Here is a 21059-nt window from a genome sequence, read left to right as displayed (position 1 = left end):
TTAGGGGACACGTGGGGGCGTAGGAAGAAACCCTCAGCAGGCCTTAGGGATAGATTTGCTGTGGAAGGGAGGGCCGAGGTAACAGAAATGAGGGGTGGGGGTGGGGACGGGGGAGTTATAGATAGGAATCCTGGGAAAGACTGGACGATGGTTGTGGGTTGGTTGGTTGGTTTGGAGGCATAATTACATGCAGTAGAATGCACTGATCTTAAGTGCAGAATGAGTTTTTGATAAATGTCTACATCCATGTACCTAGCCTTCACCACCCCACCCCATCCCCCACCCCCATACAAGTTTTTTATATGCTGTTTCACCTCTCCGCGGAGCCTAAGTGAGCTGCCTGAGAGGCAAGAAGTCCTACGGACTGTAGGCGAGCAGCAGCGAGCGCTGGAACCTCGGACCCGAAAGTTATCTGCAGCCAGGGGATAGAAGTCTTTGAGCAAAGGACCCCCAGGCAGGAAGGGGTCATTGGAGAATAGAAAGGCCCACACTTGGACGTTTTTGGCGCGCTCGAGCCCCCACACTGAGGGTCGTATTTGCTGATGGAACCGCAGAGCCTTCTCTCTTCCCAGGTTCTCAGTCTCATACTAAAAACCCTTCGGAGCTGGCTGCTGCCGGGGTCTGCCCCATCGAACGTGGAGAAGGCGTTGGGGGAGGGAGAGGAGCTCAAGGACCCCACAGGGCGGTCTGCACCACCTCTGAGCTGCGTGATCCCGGGAGCCGAGCTTCCTCGGTGCACGAGCGCTGGCAGCCCGCCTGGGCATCGCGGAGGGAGCAGGGTCACCCCATCCCCGGCGGCTCGGCGCTTGCAGCTGTCCTGCAGCAGCGCCCCGGGTGCTCGTAGCTGTGCAGGCGTGCAAGCGGCGGGAGCGCGGCGGCTGGAGTTGGGGGGCGGGGGGCGTGGCCGCGCTCCTCGCGCCCTCTCTTGCCCTTTCTGTCCCGGGAACGTTCTGAAAAGTATCCAAAAGTTCTGGGCGGTGTGCGCGCCAAAAAAAAAAAAAAAGAGCACAACCCCCCACTCCTCTGGGCGTTGCGTGTCCCGACTCGCCACTCGGGCTGCACCTCCGGCTGCAGCGCACACGCCTCCCGCGCCTCCTCCTCGCGGCCTTGCCGTCGGTCGGGTGCTGCCCTTGAAGCCGTCTCCAGGCCGGAGAGGCGGCCGGAGGTCCCCTGCGCTTTCCTTCGGGCCACCATGCCCAACGACGACACCTTCATTAAGCCCTCGGCCTCGGCGGAGGCCCCGCACGCCCCCGGGCCCGCGCCGCAGGGCAAGGCCGGGGGCTTCGGCAAGGCGGCCGGGTCGCTGCTGGGGGCGGCGGGCGCCGGGAGCAGTGGCGGCGCGGGCTCCGGGGCGGCGGGCAAGAAGTCCCCACGGCTGCCCAAGTGCGCGCGCTGCAGGAACCACGGCTACGCGTCGCCGCTCAAGGGCCACAAGCGCTTCTGCATGTGGCGGGACTGCCAGTGCAAGAAGTGCAACCTGATCGCCGAGAGGCAGCGCGTGATGGCCGCGCAGGTGAGTGCCGGGCCCGGCAGCCCCGGGTTCTGAGCGAGGTCCTACCGGGGAGCGCGCGGGCACCCCGACTGCTCGGTGCAGCCCCGCGCAGTGGGCAAGGTCCCTCGGCGGGACCCCGACGGGCGGGTGCAGCGCCGGGCGCTGGGGAAGGTCCCCTGGCGGGACCCCGACGGGCGGGTGCAACCCCGGGCGCTGGGCCAGGACCCCGACGGCCGCCGCGCGCTCAGCCCTGCTTCCAGCTGCGCCACAGCCTGGCACGGAGAGGGTCCGGGCGTCTCCGATCTGCGCATCGAGAGCGATCTGCGGGGGTCGCCCTTTTTGGGGGTCTCCGGGGTCGTTGGCCAGCCCTCAGCAGAGGTTCTGTCCATGGGGCGGGGGGGTCCCCAGGATCTCAGGCCTCGCCCGCAGAGTAGAAAGTTGAAGGTTCACTGATGCCATCCGCCAGCAGAGTGGCGGGGTTCACCCCACTCGAAGGTCTCCGGTTCCTCCCAGCAGAGGGTCGTGGGGTTCACTTCGCTCGGGGGGGTCCTTGAGATCTCTGCTTCTGCGGGCCAAGCAGAGTTGAAGGCTCTCCCTGCTGGGGGCGGGGTCCCTGGGCTCCCAGATCCGGGGTTCATCCCGCCGGGGACTCCCTGATTCCGCCCCGCACAGATCCTCTCGGGGTCCCCCTCCCCGCGCTCCTGGGTTCGGTGAACGGGGACTCCGCAGGGCTACCCTTCGCCCACTCCGAGTCGGGAGGCTCCTTGCTCCGTTTTTCTGGAAAAGTCCATGCGATGGACGCCGGCGCGGCGTGGGCGCACGTTCGCTGTTGGCCCGCGCCTCAGCCATTTTGAGCTGGAAATCATATAAGCTTTTTTAGGTTTTATTTTTGTGGTCTGAACGTAAGTTACTTAAGTGTGAATTATATTTTAAAGCATACTGAAGAGTTTTAAAGTGTATGCGCGGGGGCGGGAGGAATAGGGGCGGGCTCCAGGTTTTGTCTCTTTTGGTTAAAAATAAAAACATTTTTTAAGCTGGCTAGTAATTCAACATTTTAACGGAAATACTTAATGCCGTGGGTAATCCTACTAGGATTTTTGGAAGCGAATAAATACATTCTTTCCAGCTAAAAGTTGTTTCATCTTTTTAACACAGGTTATTTAAATTGAGAAGATACCAAAGAAATGTTTACTAAGCATGTGCTACTTTTATTAAAAGGTGTAAATATCGGAAATGTTTTAGATAAGAAGGCAGAAAACAAGACCGCACAAAACCTTAGCGTTCAAGAGTGTAGACAGTTTATGTACACCTGGGTTTTTTAAAATGTGTTTTAAACTATTTATTTTGGCTTTGCCGCTTACAAGTGCTATAGTTGTTTTCTTGGTTTCGTTATAGATATTTCAGTTAATCTGTAGTGGATGGAAAGAATACACTGTGTGTAGCTTTAAAATGCTCACAGTGAGCTTACTGAAAACATTTATGGACATTTAAATTATATTTGTAGGTAGAAAAATACTCTCGACGTTTAGTCGTTGGACATGCTAGAGAGTGCACATTCCCTCAACATTTGGTAAAAATATTTATCAGAGTTAACAAACAAAACCAAACCCGTTGTAGTCAAGTCAATTCAGAGAGACCCTATAGGACAGAGTAGAACTGCCCCATAGAGCTTCCAAGAAGTGGCTGGTGGATTGGGACTGTGGACCATTTCCGATATCAATACTGTGATATTTCAGTATTTTCTACTATCTGAAGGCCTGTGCTGTAGTAGATGAATTCTTCAAACTCCATATCAAACAATGTCTGATCATTCTAAAATACTTTGCAATCCATCTTAGATATGATCCTGAAATAATGGCATTTTTAATCTGTTCGTTCCCTTCTCAAATAATATTTCCTAAAGAAAAATCCTGGAGGGAAGGTCTTTTATGTAAGGGTCCTTGGTGTAGGCAATACTTGGTACCTTGTGCATTTTTTTGTATGAATGAGATTTGTGTAAATCTGGGTATCAGGATATGATAACATCAGAGGTTTTCCATTAATTAATTTATTATTATTATTTTGGCCAAACCCTTAATATTCTATCTCTAAGCTTCTTAAAAGTCCAAGACTTAATTATTCAACCTTAAATAATTGAATACTTAAGATTAGTTTTTGTAGATTGAAAACTGCTTTTGTTAGGAGTAAACTTTCCTCCACATGGATCAGCTTTCTAAGTTTAAACCACAAATTTCCTAAAACATAAATTATGATTGTACATCTGATTTACTTTTTTATTAATAATAAACCATTTGCCACCATTTCAACATTTTCACATGTACAATTCAGTGACATTAATTACGTTCGTCCTGCTTTTTATCCATCATCATTATCCATTCCCAAGTTTTTCATCACACTTAACAGAAGTTCAGTGTCCCCTAACCAGCGAGCCCCCCTTTTCCCCTCCTGCCCACCTGGCCCTGGTAACCACTAATAAACTTTGGTCTCTATACACTTGCCTTTTCTAGGTATCTCATGGAAGTGGGATTATACACCGTTTGTCCTTTTGTGACTGGCTGATTTCACTCAGCGTAATGTTTTCAAGGTTCATCCATGTCGTAGCCTGTATTAGAGTTCCGTTCCTCTTAATGGCTGAGTAATATTCCATTATGAACCATGTTTCGTTTGTCCGTTCATCTGTTGTTGGGCATTTAGGTTGTTGCCACCTTTTGGCTATTGTGAATAGTGCTACAGTGAACAGTGGCGTATAAGTGTCTGTTTGAGTCCCTGCTTTCAGTTCTTTTGGGTGTATACTGAGGAGTGGAATTGCTGGATCACATAGTAGTTCTATGTTTAGCTTTTTGATGAACAGCCAGACGATTTTCCATAAGGGCTGTGCCATTTTACAATCCCACCAGTGAAAAGTTGAATGAAAATTTGAATTGGAATTCCAATTTCTCCACATCCTTATAATAATCTGTTGTTTTCTGTTTTTTAAATCGTAGCCATTTTAGTGAGTGTGAAGTGATTTACCATTTTGATGTCAACTTTTGCCTTGTATTTGGGCCTCTCAGACGCAGATACTTTTTCTCATTTCCTTATCACCAACAGTCAGTTTCACCAAGCCTCTTTTTTGTTACAAGTAGTCAGCAAAAAATATTTTCTTACCTATAAACCTTTTTTTTACCCCACCCCCGCCCTTTGGAAGCCTTGGTGTAGTAGTGGGTAAGAGCTACCGCTGCTAACCAAAAGGTCTGCAGGTCTGCTAACCAAAAGATCCACCAGGCGCTCCCCAGAAACCTTATATGGCAGTTCTGCTCTGTCCTGTGGGGTTACTGTGAGTCAGAATTGACTTGACGGCAATGGTTTTGGGTTTTTGTTTTTTTGGTCCTGACCTTTAACGATATTACTTAAGAAGAGAGAAATGAAGAGGGCCCAGGAAGAGTTTCTTAGGGATGTTAGGCCCTTTCTCGTCCCCAGTTTGGGCTCACCCTGCCTCACATACAGTCCTCTAGCTTCTTCCCACTTCCAGCCTCTCCCTCTTGTGGTGTAACTTCTGTGAGACACTAGCTTCTGGCCTCTTTTCCCATCACTTCCCCTGTATGCTCCCCCATCCCAGAAGACAGTTCTGCAGGGTTGCGTGAACAGCGTGTTTCTCCTGCCCACCCTGTTTCCTTTTTCCAGATTGTTCTCTCTTCATCATGGACTTGCCTCCCCAGGTCCTGCTCGTCCTTTTCTTCAAGGCCCTGCCCAACACCACCTCTCTGGCTCGTGACATTTTGAAGAACTTTCTGCCTCTGTCTTCCATAGGACTGCTGGTTTATCACAGCAGTTAGCCTTGTGTTATGGTTGCATTTTGTTTGCATCCTCTTTCTCCTTTCCAACAGTTAGTACCTCGGGATCTAACCGAATCTTGCTGTGCCCCGGGTACAGAGACCTTTACATATTGTGGAGCAGAAAAAAGGAGTAAGTGGTCCCATTCTCCTTCCTTCCTGGCCTATCACTGCTTCTGGCTTTTTCTCCTTTTCAGATCGGATGCCTCTTCTTGGCTGACTCTACACTTCCCTCATCCCTCCTAGCAAAATCTGTATTCTGTTACTCCACACATTCATTTTGTTTAGCAGACTTAAAAAAAAAAAAAAAAATTTTCTTGTGGTGAAACAACGTTTGCCATTCCAGCCATTGACTACGTCCACCATGTTGTGTGCCATTGCTACTCTCCGTTTCCAGATTTTTTCATCACCCTGAACAGAAACTCTGTACCTCTTGAGCAGTCCACCCACCCTCCCCTGGTAATTGCTGATAAACTTTGGTCTGTGTACATTTGCCTGTTCTAGGTATTTCATGTAAGTGAGATCGTACGATATTTGTCCTTTTGCACCTGGCTAGTTTTGTTGTGTTGAGTTCCATTCAGTTTTTTTTTTTTTAGGTATATTTATTGTGGTAATTATATATGTAACAAACCATTTGCCCTTTCAACAGTCTTTGTGTGTACAGTTCATTAAATGTGTTCATCATGTTATTCAACTGTCACCATTAACCAGTCCTGAGTTTTTTCATCTCCCTTAACAAAAGGTCAGTGTCCCCTAAGCATTGTGTCTTCCTTTCCCCCTCCCTCCCACCTGCCCCTGTTAATCATGAATAAACTGTGGTCTTTATGCATTTGCTGAGTCTAGATATTTCATAAAAATGGGATTGTATAGTGTTTGTCATTTTGTGACTGACCTATGCCACCCGGCATGATATTTTTAAGGTTCAGCCATGTTGTAGCATGTATCAGGACTTTATTTCTCTTCATGGCTGAGTATTTTCCATTGTATGTATGTAGCACATGTTTATCCATTTGTTGATGGACACTTGGGTTGTTTCCACCTTTTGACTAATGTGAATAGTGCTGCATAAACATTGGGGTACACGTATCTGTTGGAGTCCCTGCTTTCAGTTCTTTTGGGTCACAAACATCACTTGATCACTGCTCTGGATCAGACAGTATCAGGTAAAACCAGTGGTTACCCGATAGTTTAAAATTTTGAGAGATTCCCAGAACTCTCCCTTGGAGCTTGTGACTCATGACCCTGGGGTGGGTGGGGGCTGCTGTGCTTTCGGCAAGCTGCACAAGTGATCCTGAAGTGCCAGAGGGTGACCGCTGCTCTGCTTCCAGGTGGCCCTGAGGAGGCAGCAGGCCCAGGAGGAGGAGCTGGGGATCAGCCACCCCATCCCGCTGCCCAGCGCAGCCGAGCTGCTGGTCAAGAGAGAGAACAGCGGCAGCAACCCGTGCCTGATGACCGAGAGCAGCGGCTCCTCGCAGCCCCCGGTGCCGGCCAGCACCCCCACCACCGCAGCCTCAGGTGACCTGGGGGGCGGGCAGGGGAGGGGCAGGGCTGCATCCACAAAACCAGAATCTGGGGACCGACCGAGACACACGGCATTTCCAGTGTGGAGGCTTTTCTTTCCTGGTGGTGCTAACTTTGTTGTTGTTGTTGAAAATATACACAGCAAAGCATACACCAGATCCAACAATTTCTGCATGTTCCAGTCAGTGACACTGATTACATTCTTTGAGTTCTGCCGCCATTTTCGCCCTTATTTTCCAAATTGTTCCCCCCCTTAACATAAACTCACTGCCCCCTAAGCTTCCTGTCTAACCTTTCAAGTTGCTGCTGTCAGTTTGATCCCACATAGATATATCTTAAGAGTTCAGTGCTTATGGCAGACATTCTTTATTAATTAAACTATTGTTTGATTTAAGGAAGATGTTTATGGGATATGTTTGGTTTAAGGTTTAAAGATTATTTCAGGGCAGTAGTTTCAGGGGTTCATCCAGTCTCCATAGCTCCAGAAAGTCTGAATTCCAGGAGAATTTGAAATTCTGTTCTACATTTTCTCCCACTTGGTCACGATTCTTCTGTAGAATCTTTGATCAAAATGTTCTGGCATGGTAGCCGGGCACCGTCTATTTCTGGTCTCATGGCAGAGGAGGCAGTTGTTCATGCAGGCAGTTAGCCACACTTCCCACCTTAAAGGCCTCTCCCTCTGAAGGTCCATGTTTGGCTGCCTCACAATGGAGATGGCCGTGGGTTCTGGAAATGAAGGTTTGACTGCTCCGCTTTCCTGTTGGTTCCTTGCCAAGTGTGAGTCTGCACAGAGTCGGAACTGCAGAATGTCAGAGAGGGCTGGGATTCCAGATTTCATCTCGGTCCACCCCCCGTTTTACCGATGAGAGAAAAAAAGAGGTCAGTGGAATTGGGCTGGGAGTTAAAGATTCTAGAACCAAAAGGCCCTTTCTGTAGTGAGGACTGCGTCCATTTGGGGGATGTTTTAGAAAGGGTCCAGTCTCAGACGTCGGGTGTGCGCACTGGGAAGTGAGGAGTGTGTCTCAGACGGGCTGGAATTCTGCCCATGTGCACCTCACTGGACAAGGGGCTTTGTTGTTGTTAGCTGTCGTCAAGTCAGTCCCTAACTCAAGGTGACCCCACGTACAACAGAATGAAATGCTGCCCGGTCCTGTGCCATCCCCATGATCATTTGTGGTTCAGACTGTTGTGATCCACAGGGTTTTCACTGGCTAATTTTCAGAAGTCGGTCACCAGGCCTTTCTTCCTAGCGCATCTTAGTCTGGAAGCTCCGCTGAATCCCGTTCAGCATGCTAGCAACACACAAGCCTCGCCTGATAGCCAGGTGTGGCTGTGCTTGAGATGGCGTTGGCCGGGACCCAAACCCGGGTCTCCTGCACGGAGGGCAAGAATTCTACCCCTGAGCCAGTGCTACTTCCTCTGAGGGACTTCGTATGTACTGATTCGTTCACCTCATTCTCAGAGTGACCCTCTGAGGATGCAGCACTCCTTCATACACACGGGAAAACCGAGATGTTGGAAGTTTAAGCAACTGAATCAGTCCCTCACCCTGCAGAGTACACTGTCCTTACTGCGTGGGTCTCCATATTCCCCCCAAATGACAGTGGTCTAGGGTTGTACCGTCCAGTATGGATACCACTGGCCACACATGGCTGTCTGAATTTGTGTTAATCACTCAAACCGAACCCACTGAGTCAATTCCAACTGATAACAACCCTATAGGACACGGTAGAACTGCTCCATAGGGTTTCCAAGGCAGTAATCTTTACTGAAGCAGACTGCCTTATTTTTCTCCTACGGAGCAGCTAATGAGTTTGAGGAGCAGCTAGTGGGTTCGAGCTGCAACCGAGCACTTAACCACTGTGCCACCAGGGCTCCTTTTATTAGTTACAATGAAATGAAATTAAAGTATTCAGTTTCTCAGTTGGACTAGCCACATTTCAAGCCCTCAGTAGCCACATACGGCTAGAGACCACCATATTGGACGAGGCAGATATAAAACATCTTCTCTCAGAAATTTCTCTGAACGGTGTTGAGTGCTAAGAAATCCACCAGAGACCTGTGGCTTCCTGTTGCTTCTGGGAGTTGAGTACACTGAAAATCATATTGTGTCTTTAGTCCCTGCTAACCAGCCATTGAGTCAGCTCTGACTCATGGTGACCCCTGTATGTCAGAGTGGAACTGTGCTCCATAGGGTTTTCAATGGCTGATTTTTCAGAAGTAGCTCGCCAGTCCTTTCTTCCAAGGTACCTCTGGGTGACTCAAACCTTCAACCTTTCTGGTAGCAATGAGCACATTAACCGTTTGCACCACTCAGAGACCCTACTAAGACCCTATGAAATACAGCCTGGCAATGTGGTACCCTGTTAACTAAGCCCTCATGAGTTGCCTGCTTTGCTGGGCTTAACCACCAGGCAAAAGTGACTCGACTGTGTGCTGTTAACTAGCTTTGCACTTTGGACAAGTCACTTAAACTCTCCGGGCCTTTGGATTCCTCTTCTCGAAAATGAGCGAAGGAGTCTCTGAGGGCTCTTGGAGGCCCCATGAAACTTGGGTGTTACAAAGAAGAAGGTAAGCAGGCACCAGAAAATGCAGGCGACAGGCAGAACCCTGGTCCCTGCATTGCAGGTAGGCTGTCTGTGTGGCTCTGTGTGTGTTACTAGAGCTGGGGATTCTGAAATCAACAAAGGGACAGATACTCCTTCCCCTCTCCTTAGTTGCTCATATGTTTACAGCGGTTTCCAAACTTTGTTTTTCTTAGGAAGGAAGGATTGGATTCTGTCTGTCAGAATTACACTCTTTACACTTTGGGATTGGAAGATGTGTTTAAAGTTTAGCAACCAAGTAATACTGGGTCAGGGCTGATCTGTTGGATCTTAGTTGTCGGACTGAGATGAGAACTGGAGGTGTTAGGAATAAACGCGGGTCCCGGTTCTAGGGTTACGGAGCGGAGTCACCACTTTGAATGTTTGTTAAGGGAAGGGTTTTTTTTTCTCTCATAGTAAAATATGTATAACATAAAATGTGCCATTAACCATTTTAAAGTATACAATTTGATGGCATTAGTTCTGTTCACAACGTTTGTAGCCGTTACCACATTTTATTTTCAGAATTTTTCGTCATCCCAAACAGAAGCTCTGTCCCTTAAGCAGTATAACTCCCCACTCTTCCCTCCCCCCAGCCCCGTAACGTCTACTTTCTGTGTCCGTGAATTTGTCTATACTAGATAGTTCACACAAGCGGAAGCATACGATATTTGTCCTTATGTGTTTAGCTTATTTCATTTATCATGATGTTTTCAAGGTTCATCCGTGTCGTAGCATGTATCAGGACTTCATTTCTCTTTATGGCTGAGCAGTATTCCATTATGTGGATAAGGCTGCATTTTGTTTATCCATTCATCTGTTGATGGGTACAGGTTGTTTCCACCATTTGGCTGTTGTAGATAGTGCTCTGCGGACATTCATTTACCAGTGTCTGTTTAAATCCCAGTTTCCTGCTCTTTGGAGCACATGCCTAGGAGCGGAATTATTGGGTCGTATGATAGTTGTATGTTAATTTTTTGAGGAACCGCCAAATTATTTTCCACAGTGGATGCACCATTGTACATTCCTACCGGCAAGGGTATGAATTTCTCTGTATCTTTACCAACACTTGTTTTTTTTCCTTTTTCTTATAGTCATTCTCCTAGGTGTGAAGTATCGTCTCTTTGTGGTTTTGATTTGCATTTCCCCAATGACTAATGAAGGAGCCCTGGTGGAGCAGTGGCTAAAGAGATAGACTGCTAACCGAAAAGTCAGCAGTTTGAAACCACCAGCAACTCCACGGGAGAAAGATGTGGCAGCCTACTTCCGTTGAGATTTACAGCCTTGGAAACCCTATGGGGTCGCTATGGGTTGGAATCGACTGGATGGCAGTGGGTTTGGGTTTGGAATGATTGATGATCATTTGCTTTTTACAGCATCTTATGAGATAGGAGTTATTATCCCCATTTACAGATTGGGAAACCAAGTCGGCACATGGTAAGGAAACTGTTGCAGAATAAAGCTGCTGAGCTGGGATTTGATCCCAGCCTGTCTCTTCCCAAAACTCGTGGGTTTTCCATTTCACCTGCCTGTAAGGAGAGGCTTGGACCAGTTGCCTCGTTTCCTTGGAAAGTGGGTAGTTATGCTTGCTCTGGGGCTGGGGTTTAATTCTCTGCAGGGGTTTACGGCTAAAGGGCAAGCAGGAACAAGGCTGGGGCAAGAGCCCCTGTCTTTCCTGGCCAGAAGGCTGTAGCCCCTGTCTGCAGTGGCAGGAAGCAGCGCCACTGCCGGCGTTTTGCAGGGCACTTGTAGGACACGGAGGCTGGACTCGGGTCTTGCCTGATGTCCGGAGGTTCACCTTTATGGAAGGGGGGTGGTGTGACGGGCTGGTGGAGTTTTGAGGAAGGCCTTCAGGCTAGATGAAGTTCAGAACAACAAAGACATTCTCGCAGGGTATTTCAGAGTGGAGATAGGGAAAGTTACAAACTAAAGCTGCTTGGGAGCAGGACAGAAGGTTCAGGGCCAAGAAGGATGTGACCAGTTCCCCTTCCTTTGCCTCTGGAGCTAACAGGCCTGGGAGCCATTCTGGAGTCTTAAACCTCAAAGAGAAGGGGAATATCAGAGCCCGTAGTGTGTGGTGGCATTTGCCCAGGTGTGGTTGGGGAAGTGTTGCTGGAGGAGGCCATGTGTCATGGATTGCATTATGTCCCCCCCAAAATGTATGTATCAGCTTGGTTAGGCCATGGTTCCCAGCATTGTGTGGTTGTCTTCCATTTTGTGATTGTAATTTTATGTTGAGAGGATTATGGTGGGATTGTAACACCACCCTTACTCAGGTCACCTCCCTGATCCAAGGAAAAGGGAGTTTCCCTGGGGCGTGGCCTGCACCACGTTTTATCTCTTAAGAGATGAAAGGGGAAGCAGAGAGTTGGGGACCTCATAGCACTAAGAAAGCAGCACCAGGAGCAGAGAGCGTCCTTTGGACACAGGGTCCCTGTGCATGAGAAGCTCCTCGACCAGAGGAAGATTGATGAGAATGACCTTCCTCCAGAGCCAACAGAGAGAGAAAGCCTTCCCCTGGAGCCGACGCCCTGAATTTGGACATGTAACCTACTAGCCTGTGAGAGAATAAATTTCTCTTTGTTAAAGCCATCTATCTGAGGTATTTCTGTTATGGGAGCACTTGATGACCAAGACACCATGCCTTCCACAGAAACATGGGCTCTCTGGTTCCACCAGCCAGCTTGGCTCTGAGGGGGAGGAGCCACAGATAGGCATGTCTTAGTCTCCTGGTGCTGCTGTAACAGAAATAGCACAAGTAGGTGGCTTTAACAAACAAATTTATTTTCTCCTAAGTCTGGAGGCTGAAAGTCCAAATCAGGTCCTGGATGTGTTAATTCCTACTGTAGGCCTCTGTTATGGATTGAATTGTGTACCCCAGAAATGTGTCGCAACTTGGCTAGGCCATGATTGCCAGCATTGTGTGATTGTCTACCCTTTTGTCATCTGATTTGATTTTCCTCTGTGTTGTAAATCCTGCCTTTATGATGTTAACGAGACAAGATAAGAGGCAGTTATGTTAAAAAGGCAGGACTCAGTCTACAAGATTAGGTTGTTTTAAGTCAATCTCTTTTGAGATATAAAAGAGAGAAGCGAACTCAGAGACATAGGGACCTCATATCACCAAGAAAGTGTGTCAGGAGCAGAGCATGTCCTTGGGACCTGGGCTCCCTGCACTGAGAAGCTCCTAGTCCAGGGGAAGACTGATGACAAGGACCCTCCCCTGGAGCTGACAGAGAAGGCCTTCCCCAGAGCTTGTGCCCTGAATTTGGACTTCCAGCCTTCTGGACTGTAAGAGAATAAATTTCTCTTCGTTAAAGCCATCCACTTGTAGTGTTTCTGTTACAGCAGCAGTAGGTGACTAAGACAGCCTTCTCCTAGTTTCTGGTGACTGCTGGAGATCCTTGACATTCCTTTGCTTATAGATGATCCTCACATGGCGTCTGTCTTCCCTTGTGTGTGTGTCTGTCTTCCCTTGTGTGTGTGTCTGTCTTCCCTTGTGTGTGTGTCTGTCTATTCTGCTCTTGTTATAAGACATCACTTAAGAAGTGATTAGGTGTAGGACCCACCCTATGCTGGTATAACCCCATTAACATAACAAAAGAAACCCTCAGTTTCCAAACAGGGTCATATTTACAGGTACAGAGGCTAGGACTTCCACACATATTTTGGGGGGACACAATTCAGTCCATAACAGTCATCATTCACAGGATTTCTGTCAGATCTCTTGATTTGGGATTGACAATTTCCAGGAATGAGTTGGGGTATGAGCAAGGAAAAAACAGAAGTGCCAGTAGAATTAAAGTATGTAGATATAGAGAGGGAGAAGAGACAAAGAGAAAGGGACAGAGAGATAGAGTCAGAGAAAGAGAGAGTCTTGAAGTTTTCATGTAGCAGATGGAGCCCAAATTCTTGGCTAGCACTAAATATGTAGCTAACTTTAATTTTTCAGAGACTGAGATTTATTTAAAATAATTTTTAACTTTATGCAGGTATATGGAAAACATTTATAGGGTAGGAAAGAGTATTCATGAAAGGTAATTGTTCCTCAAACCTCAACCTGCAGTTCTCTTCCATACCATATCAGACTTCTTCGCTCTCTGTACAAACTTATGTGTCTGTTTAGCTTTTTCTCTTTTATGTATATATTTAATAATAGGAGTGTACTGTCCCCCTCATGTTTAATAACCTTTGAGATCTTTTCACATCAGAATACACAGATGTGTCTTTTTAATGGCCTAGTATTCCATTGTATGGAGTCCTTGGGTGGTACAAATGGTTAACACAATTGAAAGTTTGGGGGTTCGAGTCTACCCAGAGACACCTCAGAAGAAAGGCCTGGTGATCTACTTATGAAAAATTAGCCATTGCAAACCCTGTGGAGCACAGTTCTGTGCTGACACACATGGGGTCGCCATGAGTCAGAGTTGACGGGGCAGCGACTGGTTTTGTTTGTGTTTTTATTCCATTGTATAGACGTGGAATGCCAGGATTTGAAATTATTTAGTGAGAGGAGAGAGCTGTAGGAGTTGCCACGGAGCAGTGGATCCTACCAACCTGCTGTGGAGCCCTGGTGGCGCGGCAGTTAAGAGTTCAGCTGCCAACTGAAAGGTTGGCAGTTCGAATCCACCAGCTGCTCCTTGCAAACCCTATGGGTCAGCTCTACTTTGTCCGATAGGGTTGATATGAGTTGGAATCGACTTGACGGCAATGGGTTTACCAACCTGCTGCGCAGTAGCCTATCATTTACTTTCTTCTTTCTCATACCTAATGTTTAGTGTCTGATAGGTCAGTAACCAGAAAGCCAAGCCCATTGATGTCAAGTTGATTCCAACTCATAGCAGCTCCATATGACAGAATGGAACTGCCCCACAGAGATTCCAAGGCTGTAATCTTCATGGAAGCAGACTGCCACATCTTTCTTCCACAGAGCAGCTGGTGGATTTGAACCGCCAACCTTTTGGTTAGCAACTGAGTGCTTTACCACTGTGCTGCCAGGGTTCCAATAAGTCAGTTAAAAACAAACAAACCCACTGCCTTTGAGTCAATTCCAACTCATAGCGACCCCATGGGGGTTCCAAGGCTGTAAATCTTTACAGAAGCAGACTGCCACGTCTCTCTTCTGTGGAGCCACTGGTAGTTTCAAACTGCCGACTTTTATGGTTAGCAGTTGATTGCTTTAACCACTGTGCCACCAGGGGTCCCAGAGCTTAGTGAAATTTAGTAGATTTCTATGTCCTTGAAGTCTCTTAGTTGTCTCCTTTGCCTCTTCAAAAAAGAGTGAGAATTGCCCAAGAATCATTACCTAGATTATTGACTGAATTCAGAGGAACGTGGATTTACCGAGCCATAGTTTTCATTTATTGGAGAACTGACTCCTCTGAGTAAGATAACGTCTGTTAGATGAACGTCTCTGTGACCCTTAGCCATTGACCAGAGATCTTCAAAAATTGGTGTAAAAGAGTTTTGTTGCTACTTCCATCTGTGATCATGGGTATCACTGAGGAAGAAAGATCTTTTTGAAGGAATACTCTGTTCATTGCTTTTTCTTGGCAGGGTCTTCTATTAGAAATAGTTAGCAGGCACACTATTGATGAGCCAAAATTGTCTTCCCAGCCATTTTTTAGGGCACCCAGGAAAAAAAAAAAAAAGGCGCGCACTTTTGGCTATGAAACCCATGGCTGTCAAGTTCATTCTGACTTACAGCAACCCTATGGGACACAGTAGAACTGTCCCATAGGATTTCCAAGGAGCGGCTGGTGGATTCAAACTGCTGACCTTTTGGTTAGCAGCCGAGCTCTTAACCACTGTGCCACCAGGGCTGTATTTTTTGCTACAAATGCCAATAAATTAGTAGCAATCTCAGCATTTTTCTGTTTTTTTTTTTTAATTTTTTAGTTTCAAGTTATCAGCTGATTTAAAAACAAATCTCACGGGCCTTTGTAAATTTGAGTTCCTCTGCTGTATTCTGTCTTCTGCTTTTCTCTAGCCTTCTGGGCCACCAGGGAAGCACTGTCTTGCCCAGTTCTCACTGTGAGGCCTGTCAGATGAAGGGTTGCATTGTGGAGCATTTGGTTCTGTTCATGTGCCCCTTGTCAGTGAGGACCTGAATGTTATCTCCCTGGGTCCCTCCCTTCTGGGGCACCCTGCACTTCCACCCACACACGCGCTTGCTCCCCCAGATGGAGCCACCCCCACCTTCTGGCCTTCCCCCACCACCCCTGCCTCCTGGTTGCCTGTTCTACTGTGGGCCTCCCCAGCCAGGCCTGCCCAGCAATGGAGAGACCCTCCCTTGCGTTGTTCTCTGCCTCAGCTGTTCTTCCCTCAGCAAGGAGCCAGAGCACACACCAGTAGGGAAACTCACTTCTTGTGTAGCTTCTCAGACTTACATGCTTCAAACGTGAAATGTGGTCTTTGAAAATGGACTTGTTTTAACAGTCAGAAAGGCGGCTGATAAATTAACAAGGAAAGAGGCTGAGTTATTTCAGTGGAAAACACATTTCAGTTTTATCCTTGCGGTTTTCCAGTTCTGTATAGGCGGAAGAAGCACTGCGTTCGGATTAACATTCAAAACGTTGGATCCAAATTGGATTGGGAGTTTATTTGGGAGGATCCTGACCCCGCATGTGAGATGAACTCCATTGGATTTTGTGCAGCAATTTCAAGTAGGATAGTAAACATTGTCGATACATGGTTTAAAAAAAAGCTTGCAGGTGAAAGCAATCACAGATTTTACCTGGAGAGCTGAAGAAATTTCCTGGGTATCCAGCAAAACAGAGCCTTTTAAACTGAAGCAACAGTTGAAGCCTCGAGTGAAAGAAAACACTTCAGATTAACGGTACTGGTCTTGGTAGCCTGTTGTTTTAAATGGTGTCTCAATCTATTTTATTTTGTTTTAAGGGCAGTCTTTGCTGACCTGTTGAATACAGCCGTGTAATCGGTTTGCGGGAAATTTTTGGTATTTCAGTGCAGCAGTGGCAACCACAGTGTACACAGGAGGTTAAGCTGCTGGTCCACCTTTGTCTAGAAAGGAAATTCAGTACACATCTAGAACCACAACAATGTCAACACAGGGCTTAACGTCACAAATTAGTTTTATAACAGCATATGAAAACACAGTAAGCATTTTACGGTCGTTAATTAGTGTATGTCTCCCTTGTGAAAATGTAATCCCCGTAGGGATGATGTTGTTGTTGGGTGCCGTTGAGTTGATTTCGACTCGTGGCAACCTTGTCTTAGTCATCTAGTGCTGCTGTAACAGAAATACCGCAAGAGGATGGCTCCAACAAGCAGAAGTTTATCCTCTCACAGTCTAGTAGCCTAGAAGTCCAGATTCAGAGCGTCTGCTCCGGAGGAATGCTTTCTCTCTCTGTTAGCTCTGGAGGAAGGTCCTTGTCATCAGTCTTCCCCTGGACTAGGAGCTTCTCAGTGCAGGGACCCCATGTCCAAAGGACACACTCTTCTCCCAGTACTGCTTTCTTTGTGGTATGAAGTCCCCCGTCTCTCTGCTTGCTTCTCTCTTTTATATCTCAGAAGAGGTTGATTTAAGACACAACTTAATCTTATAGACTGAGTCCTGCCTCATTAATGTAACTGCCCCAATCCCACCTCATTTACATCATAGATGTAGGATTTACAACACATAGGGAAATCATATCAGATGACAAAATGGTAGACAGTCACACAATACTGGGAATCATGGACTAGCCAAGCTGACATATTTTTTAGGGGACACGATTCAATCCATAACATACTCCATGTGGCAGAGTAGATCTGCCCCATAGGGTTTTCTAGGCTGTAATCTTTATGGGAGCAGATCTCCAGATGTTTTCTCCCAAGTAGCTGCTGGTGGGTTTGAATCGCTGACCTTGCGGTTAGCAGCCCAGTGCTTAACTATTGTGCTACCAGGGCTCCTTTCCTTAAGGATAAAACCCAATGCCGTCGAGTCAATTCTGACTCATAGCAGCCCATAGGGGTGGCATTTTATTTCTCATTTTATTCATGTTGGCTTTATAGTACCAGTTATTAGTTGTTATTGAGTCGACCCCGACTCATGGTGACCCCATGTGGGTCAGAGTGGAACTGTGCTCCACGGGGTTTTCGATGGCCGCTTTTTCCAAAGTAGATCACCAGGCCTTTCTTCCGAGGGGCCTCTGCGTGGACTTGAACCGCCAGCTTCTCAGTTAGCAGTCAAGCACTTCAACCATTTGCCCTACCCAGGCACTTCAGCTTTCTAGTAGATGATCAGTAAACCTTTGCTGAATGAGTGAGTAATGATGGTTGAAGTTGTTTTAAAACACTGAATTAGTGATCACGAGCCTACCTCAGACACTGGAGAGTAAGATCGTTGATGTTCAATGTACAGTTTTGTGATATTTAAAAATGTACCTGAATGTGTAAAATGGCTAAAAATTCAAACTTGATTTTTGAACATCTTGGGATATAACTCACACACACACAATTTATGCATTTAAAGTGTACAATCCATTGCTTTTTAGTATATTCCTGCAGGGTTGTGCAACCATCCTAACAGTCTAACTTTAGAACGGTTTTATCATCGTGAAGAGAAACCCTGAGCCCATTAGCAATCACTCGCTGTGTCCCTAAAACCAAAACACGAGACCCTTTCCTGTAGAGTCATTTCAGACTTATGATAAACAGAGAAAATACTGAAGTTGTCAAGGATTTCATTTTACTTGGATCCACAATCAACACCCACGGAAGCAGCAGTCAACAAATCAAATGACGTACTGCGTTGGACAAATGTGCAGCAAAAGACCTCTTTCAAGTGTTAAGAGACAAAGATGTCACCTTGAGAACAAAAATGCACCTGGCATTTTTCAATCGCCTCATATGCACGTGAAAGCTGGACAATGAATAGGGAAGACCAAAGGAGAGTTGACACCTTTGCATTATGGTGTTGGCGAAGAATATTGACTATACTATGGACTGCCAGAAGAATGAACAAATCTGTCTTGGAAGAAGTACAGCCAGAATGGTCCTTAGAAGTGAGGATGGTGAGACTTCGTCATCTCATGTACTTTGGACATGTTATCAGGAAGGATCAGTCCCTGAAGAAGGACACCATGCTTGGTAAAGTAGAGGGTAATCAAAAAAGAGGAAGACCCACAATGAGATGAACTGACACAGTGGCAGTAACAATGGACTCAGGCATAACAGTGATTGTGATGATGGCACAGGACCGGGCAGTGTTTCATCCTGTTGTACATGGGTTGCTCTGAGTCGGAACTGACTCAATGGCATCTAACAACAACAACATAGATATACCACGTTTTATTTATCCGTTGCTCAGTTGATGGACATTTGAGTTTCTACCTTTTGGTTATTATGAATAATGGTGCTATGAACAGTTGTGTTCAAGTTTTTGTGTTGACATATATCCTCATTTCTTTCGGGGATATACCTGTGTCATGGGTTGAATTATGTCCCCCCAAAAATGTGTGTATCACTTGGGCTGGGCCATGATTCCCGGTATTGCGTGATTTTCCTATATGTCTTAAATCCTGCCTCTGTGATGTTAATGAGGGAAGGTAGGCAGCAGTTGTGTTAGTGAGGCAGGACTCAACCTACAGGATTGGATTGTGTCTTGAGGCAATCTCTTGAGATGTAAAAGGAAAAAGCAAGCAGAGAGACAGGGGGACCACATATCACCAAGAAAGCAGTGCCAGGAGCAGAGCCTGTCCTTTGGACCCGGGGTCCCTTTGCAGAGGAGCTCCTAGTCTGGGAGAAGATTGAAGAGTAGGCCAACAGAGGGAAAGCTTTCTCCTGGAGCTGACACCCTGAATTTGGACTTTTAGCCAGCTTCTCTTTGCTAAAGGCATCCACTTCTGGTATTTCTGTTACAGCAGCACTGGGTGACTAAGACAACCTACAAGTGGAATTTTTGGGTCTTCTATTAACTTAAGGAGCCCCGGTGTTGCAATGGTTGAGCACTCGGCTGCCAACTGAAAGGCTGACGTTTTGAACTTACCCAGCTGCTCTGCAAGAGAGAGGCGATCTGCTTCCATAAAGATTACAGACAGGAAACCCCTATGGGGCAATGCTGCTGTATCACATGGGGTCGCTACGAGTCGGATTCAACTCCGTGGCACCTGACAGTAACAACAACATGCTAACTTTTTTAACTTTGTGCGGAGCTGCCAAACTTTTCCCAAGTGGCTGCACCATTTTATATTTCCAGCAGCAATGGATGAGGATTCCAGAAAATTCAAATGTAAGATTTTTTTTTAATTAAAAAGTAAGACACTTTCATCTAGGTAAACACTACAGACAGATAAAAGTAAGTGAGGTGGTTGCTGATGACCAGTTTAGATGATGAGAGATTGTTTAGGTTTGTATTTTATTATCACTAGAAGTATGTTAATACTCTTAATTTTTTTTTCTCTTTTAGCTCATTATCACATAGTTTTGAGCATAAGGAACAGTGTGGAGGTAAACCAATTCACAAAGGGGCCTTTTTTATTATAGCTGTATTATTGATTGATGGGCTCCTGGGTAGCGCATATGGTCTGTGTGGCTATTAACCTAAAGGTGAGCGGTTCAAATCCACCCAAGGATGGCCAGGAAGATGTAAACTGACATCTTATGCAGGATATTGTAAATTCTATGGAGTCCGTATTTGTGTGTGTACATACATGTAGCCATATGTATATGCATGTACATGTGTGTGCATGCATGTATGTTTATATATATAATGAAGCACATAGTGGGCATAGTTACAGATACTTGGACATAACCAAACACCTCGCAGGTTTGGATTTCTGGGTTTGAAGCCTTAGGACCATAGTCTTGTGGGACAACTCAGTCAGTTAGCATTCACAAAATTTATGTTCTACATCCTAATTTGGGTGAGTAGCATCTGGGGTCTTAAAAGCTTACGAGCAGCCATCTAAGATACATCTGTTGATCTCATCATGGCTCGAGTAAAAGAGAAAGAAGGAAACCAAAGACTCACAGAAGAAACTAGTCTTCAGGACTAGTAGCCTGTACAGACCATGGCCTCATCTACCCTGAGACCAGAAGAACTAGATGGTGCCCCGCCACCGCTAACGACCCTTCTGATGAGGGCCACAATAGATGGATCCTAATAGGAGAAGGGGAAAATGTGAAACAGAGCTCAAATTCTTAAAAATTCCAGACTTATTGGACCAATCGAGACTAGAGGGCTCCCTGAGACTATCGCCCTGAGATACTCCATAAATATTGAGCTGAAACTACTCCCTGAGGGCACCTTTTAGCTAAATAACAGGTTGGCTCATAAAATAGAGAATACTACCAGTGAGTACCACGCATCTCTACAAAATCACCTGTATGAGACCAAATGGTCAACGGTTATTTTAAAGCAAAGATGAAAGGTAAAAAAAAAGGCGGGGACATGGAAACCAGATTATTAGAAAGAAAAAATCTGGGAGGGAATTAATGAGAATGTTAAAACATTGTGAAAATTGTAACCGGTGTCTCTGAACAATACGTTTAATAATTGTTAAATGGAAACCTAACTTGTTGTGTAAACTTTCACCTGAAAACAATTTAAAAAAAAAAATTTAAGGGAGTTGACTGGGTGGTGCAAACAGTTAACACACTGGGCTGCTAACCCAAAGGTTAGAGATTCAGGTCCACCCAGAAGTG

General features: G+C 46.3%; 1 protein-coding gene across 1 annotated transcript in view; it reads left to right on the top strand.

Annotated features, from left to right (window-relative positions):
• The first annotated feature begins 1192 nt into the window (after positions 1-1192).
• The window catches only part of DMRT1 (doublesex and mab-3 related transcription factor 1), a 130369-nt gene continuing 110502 nt past the window's right edge, over positions 1193-21059 (top strand). Inside the window, exons 1-2 of the mRNA XM_049896154.1 lie at positions 1193-1513; positions 6633-6819. Coding sequence (XP_049752111.1) covers positions 1193-1513; positions 6633-6819 — 508 coding nt within the window. The remainder of the gene's footprint in view (positions 1514-6632; positions 6820-21059) is intronic.

This window comes from Elephas maximus, chromosome 9 (genome assembly GCF_024166365.1).
Source record: "Elephas maximus indicus isolate mEleMax1 chromosome 9, mEleMax1 primary haplotype, whole genome shotgun sequence".
Classification (NCBI taxonomy): Eukaryota; Metazoa; Chordata; class Mammalia; order Proboscidea; family Elephantidae; genus Elephas; species Elephas maximus.
Note: the sequence above shows the minus strand (reverse complement) of the source record. Positions and strands in the feature narration are given on the sequence as shown.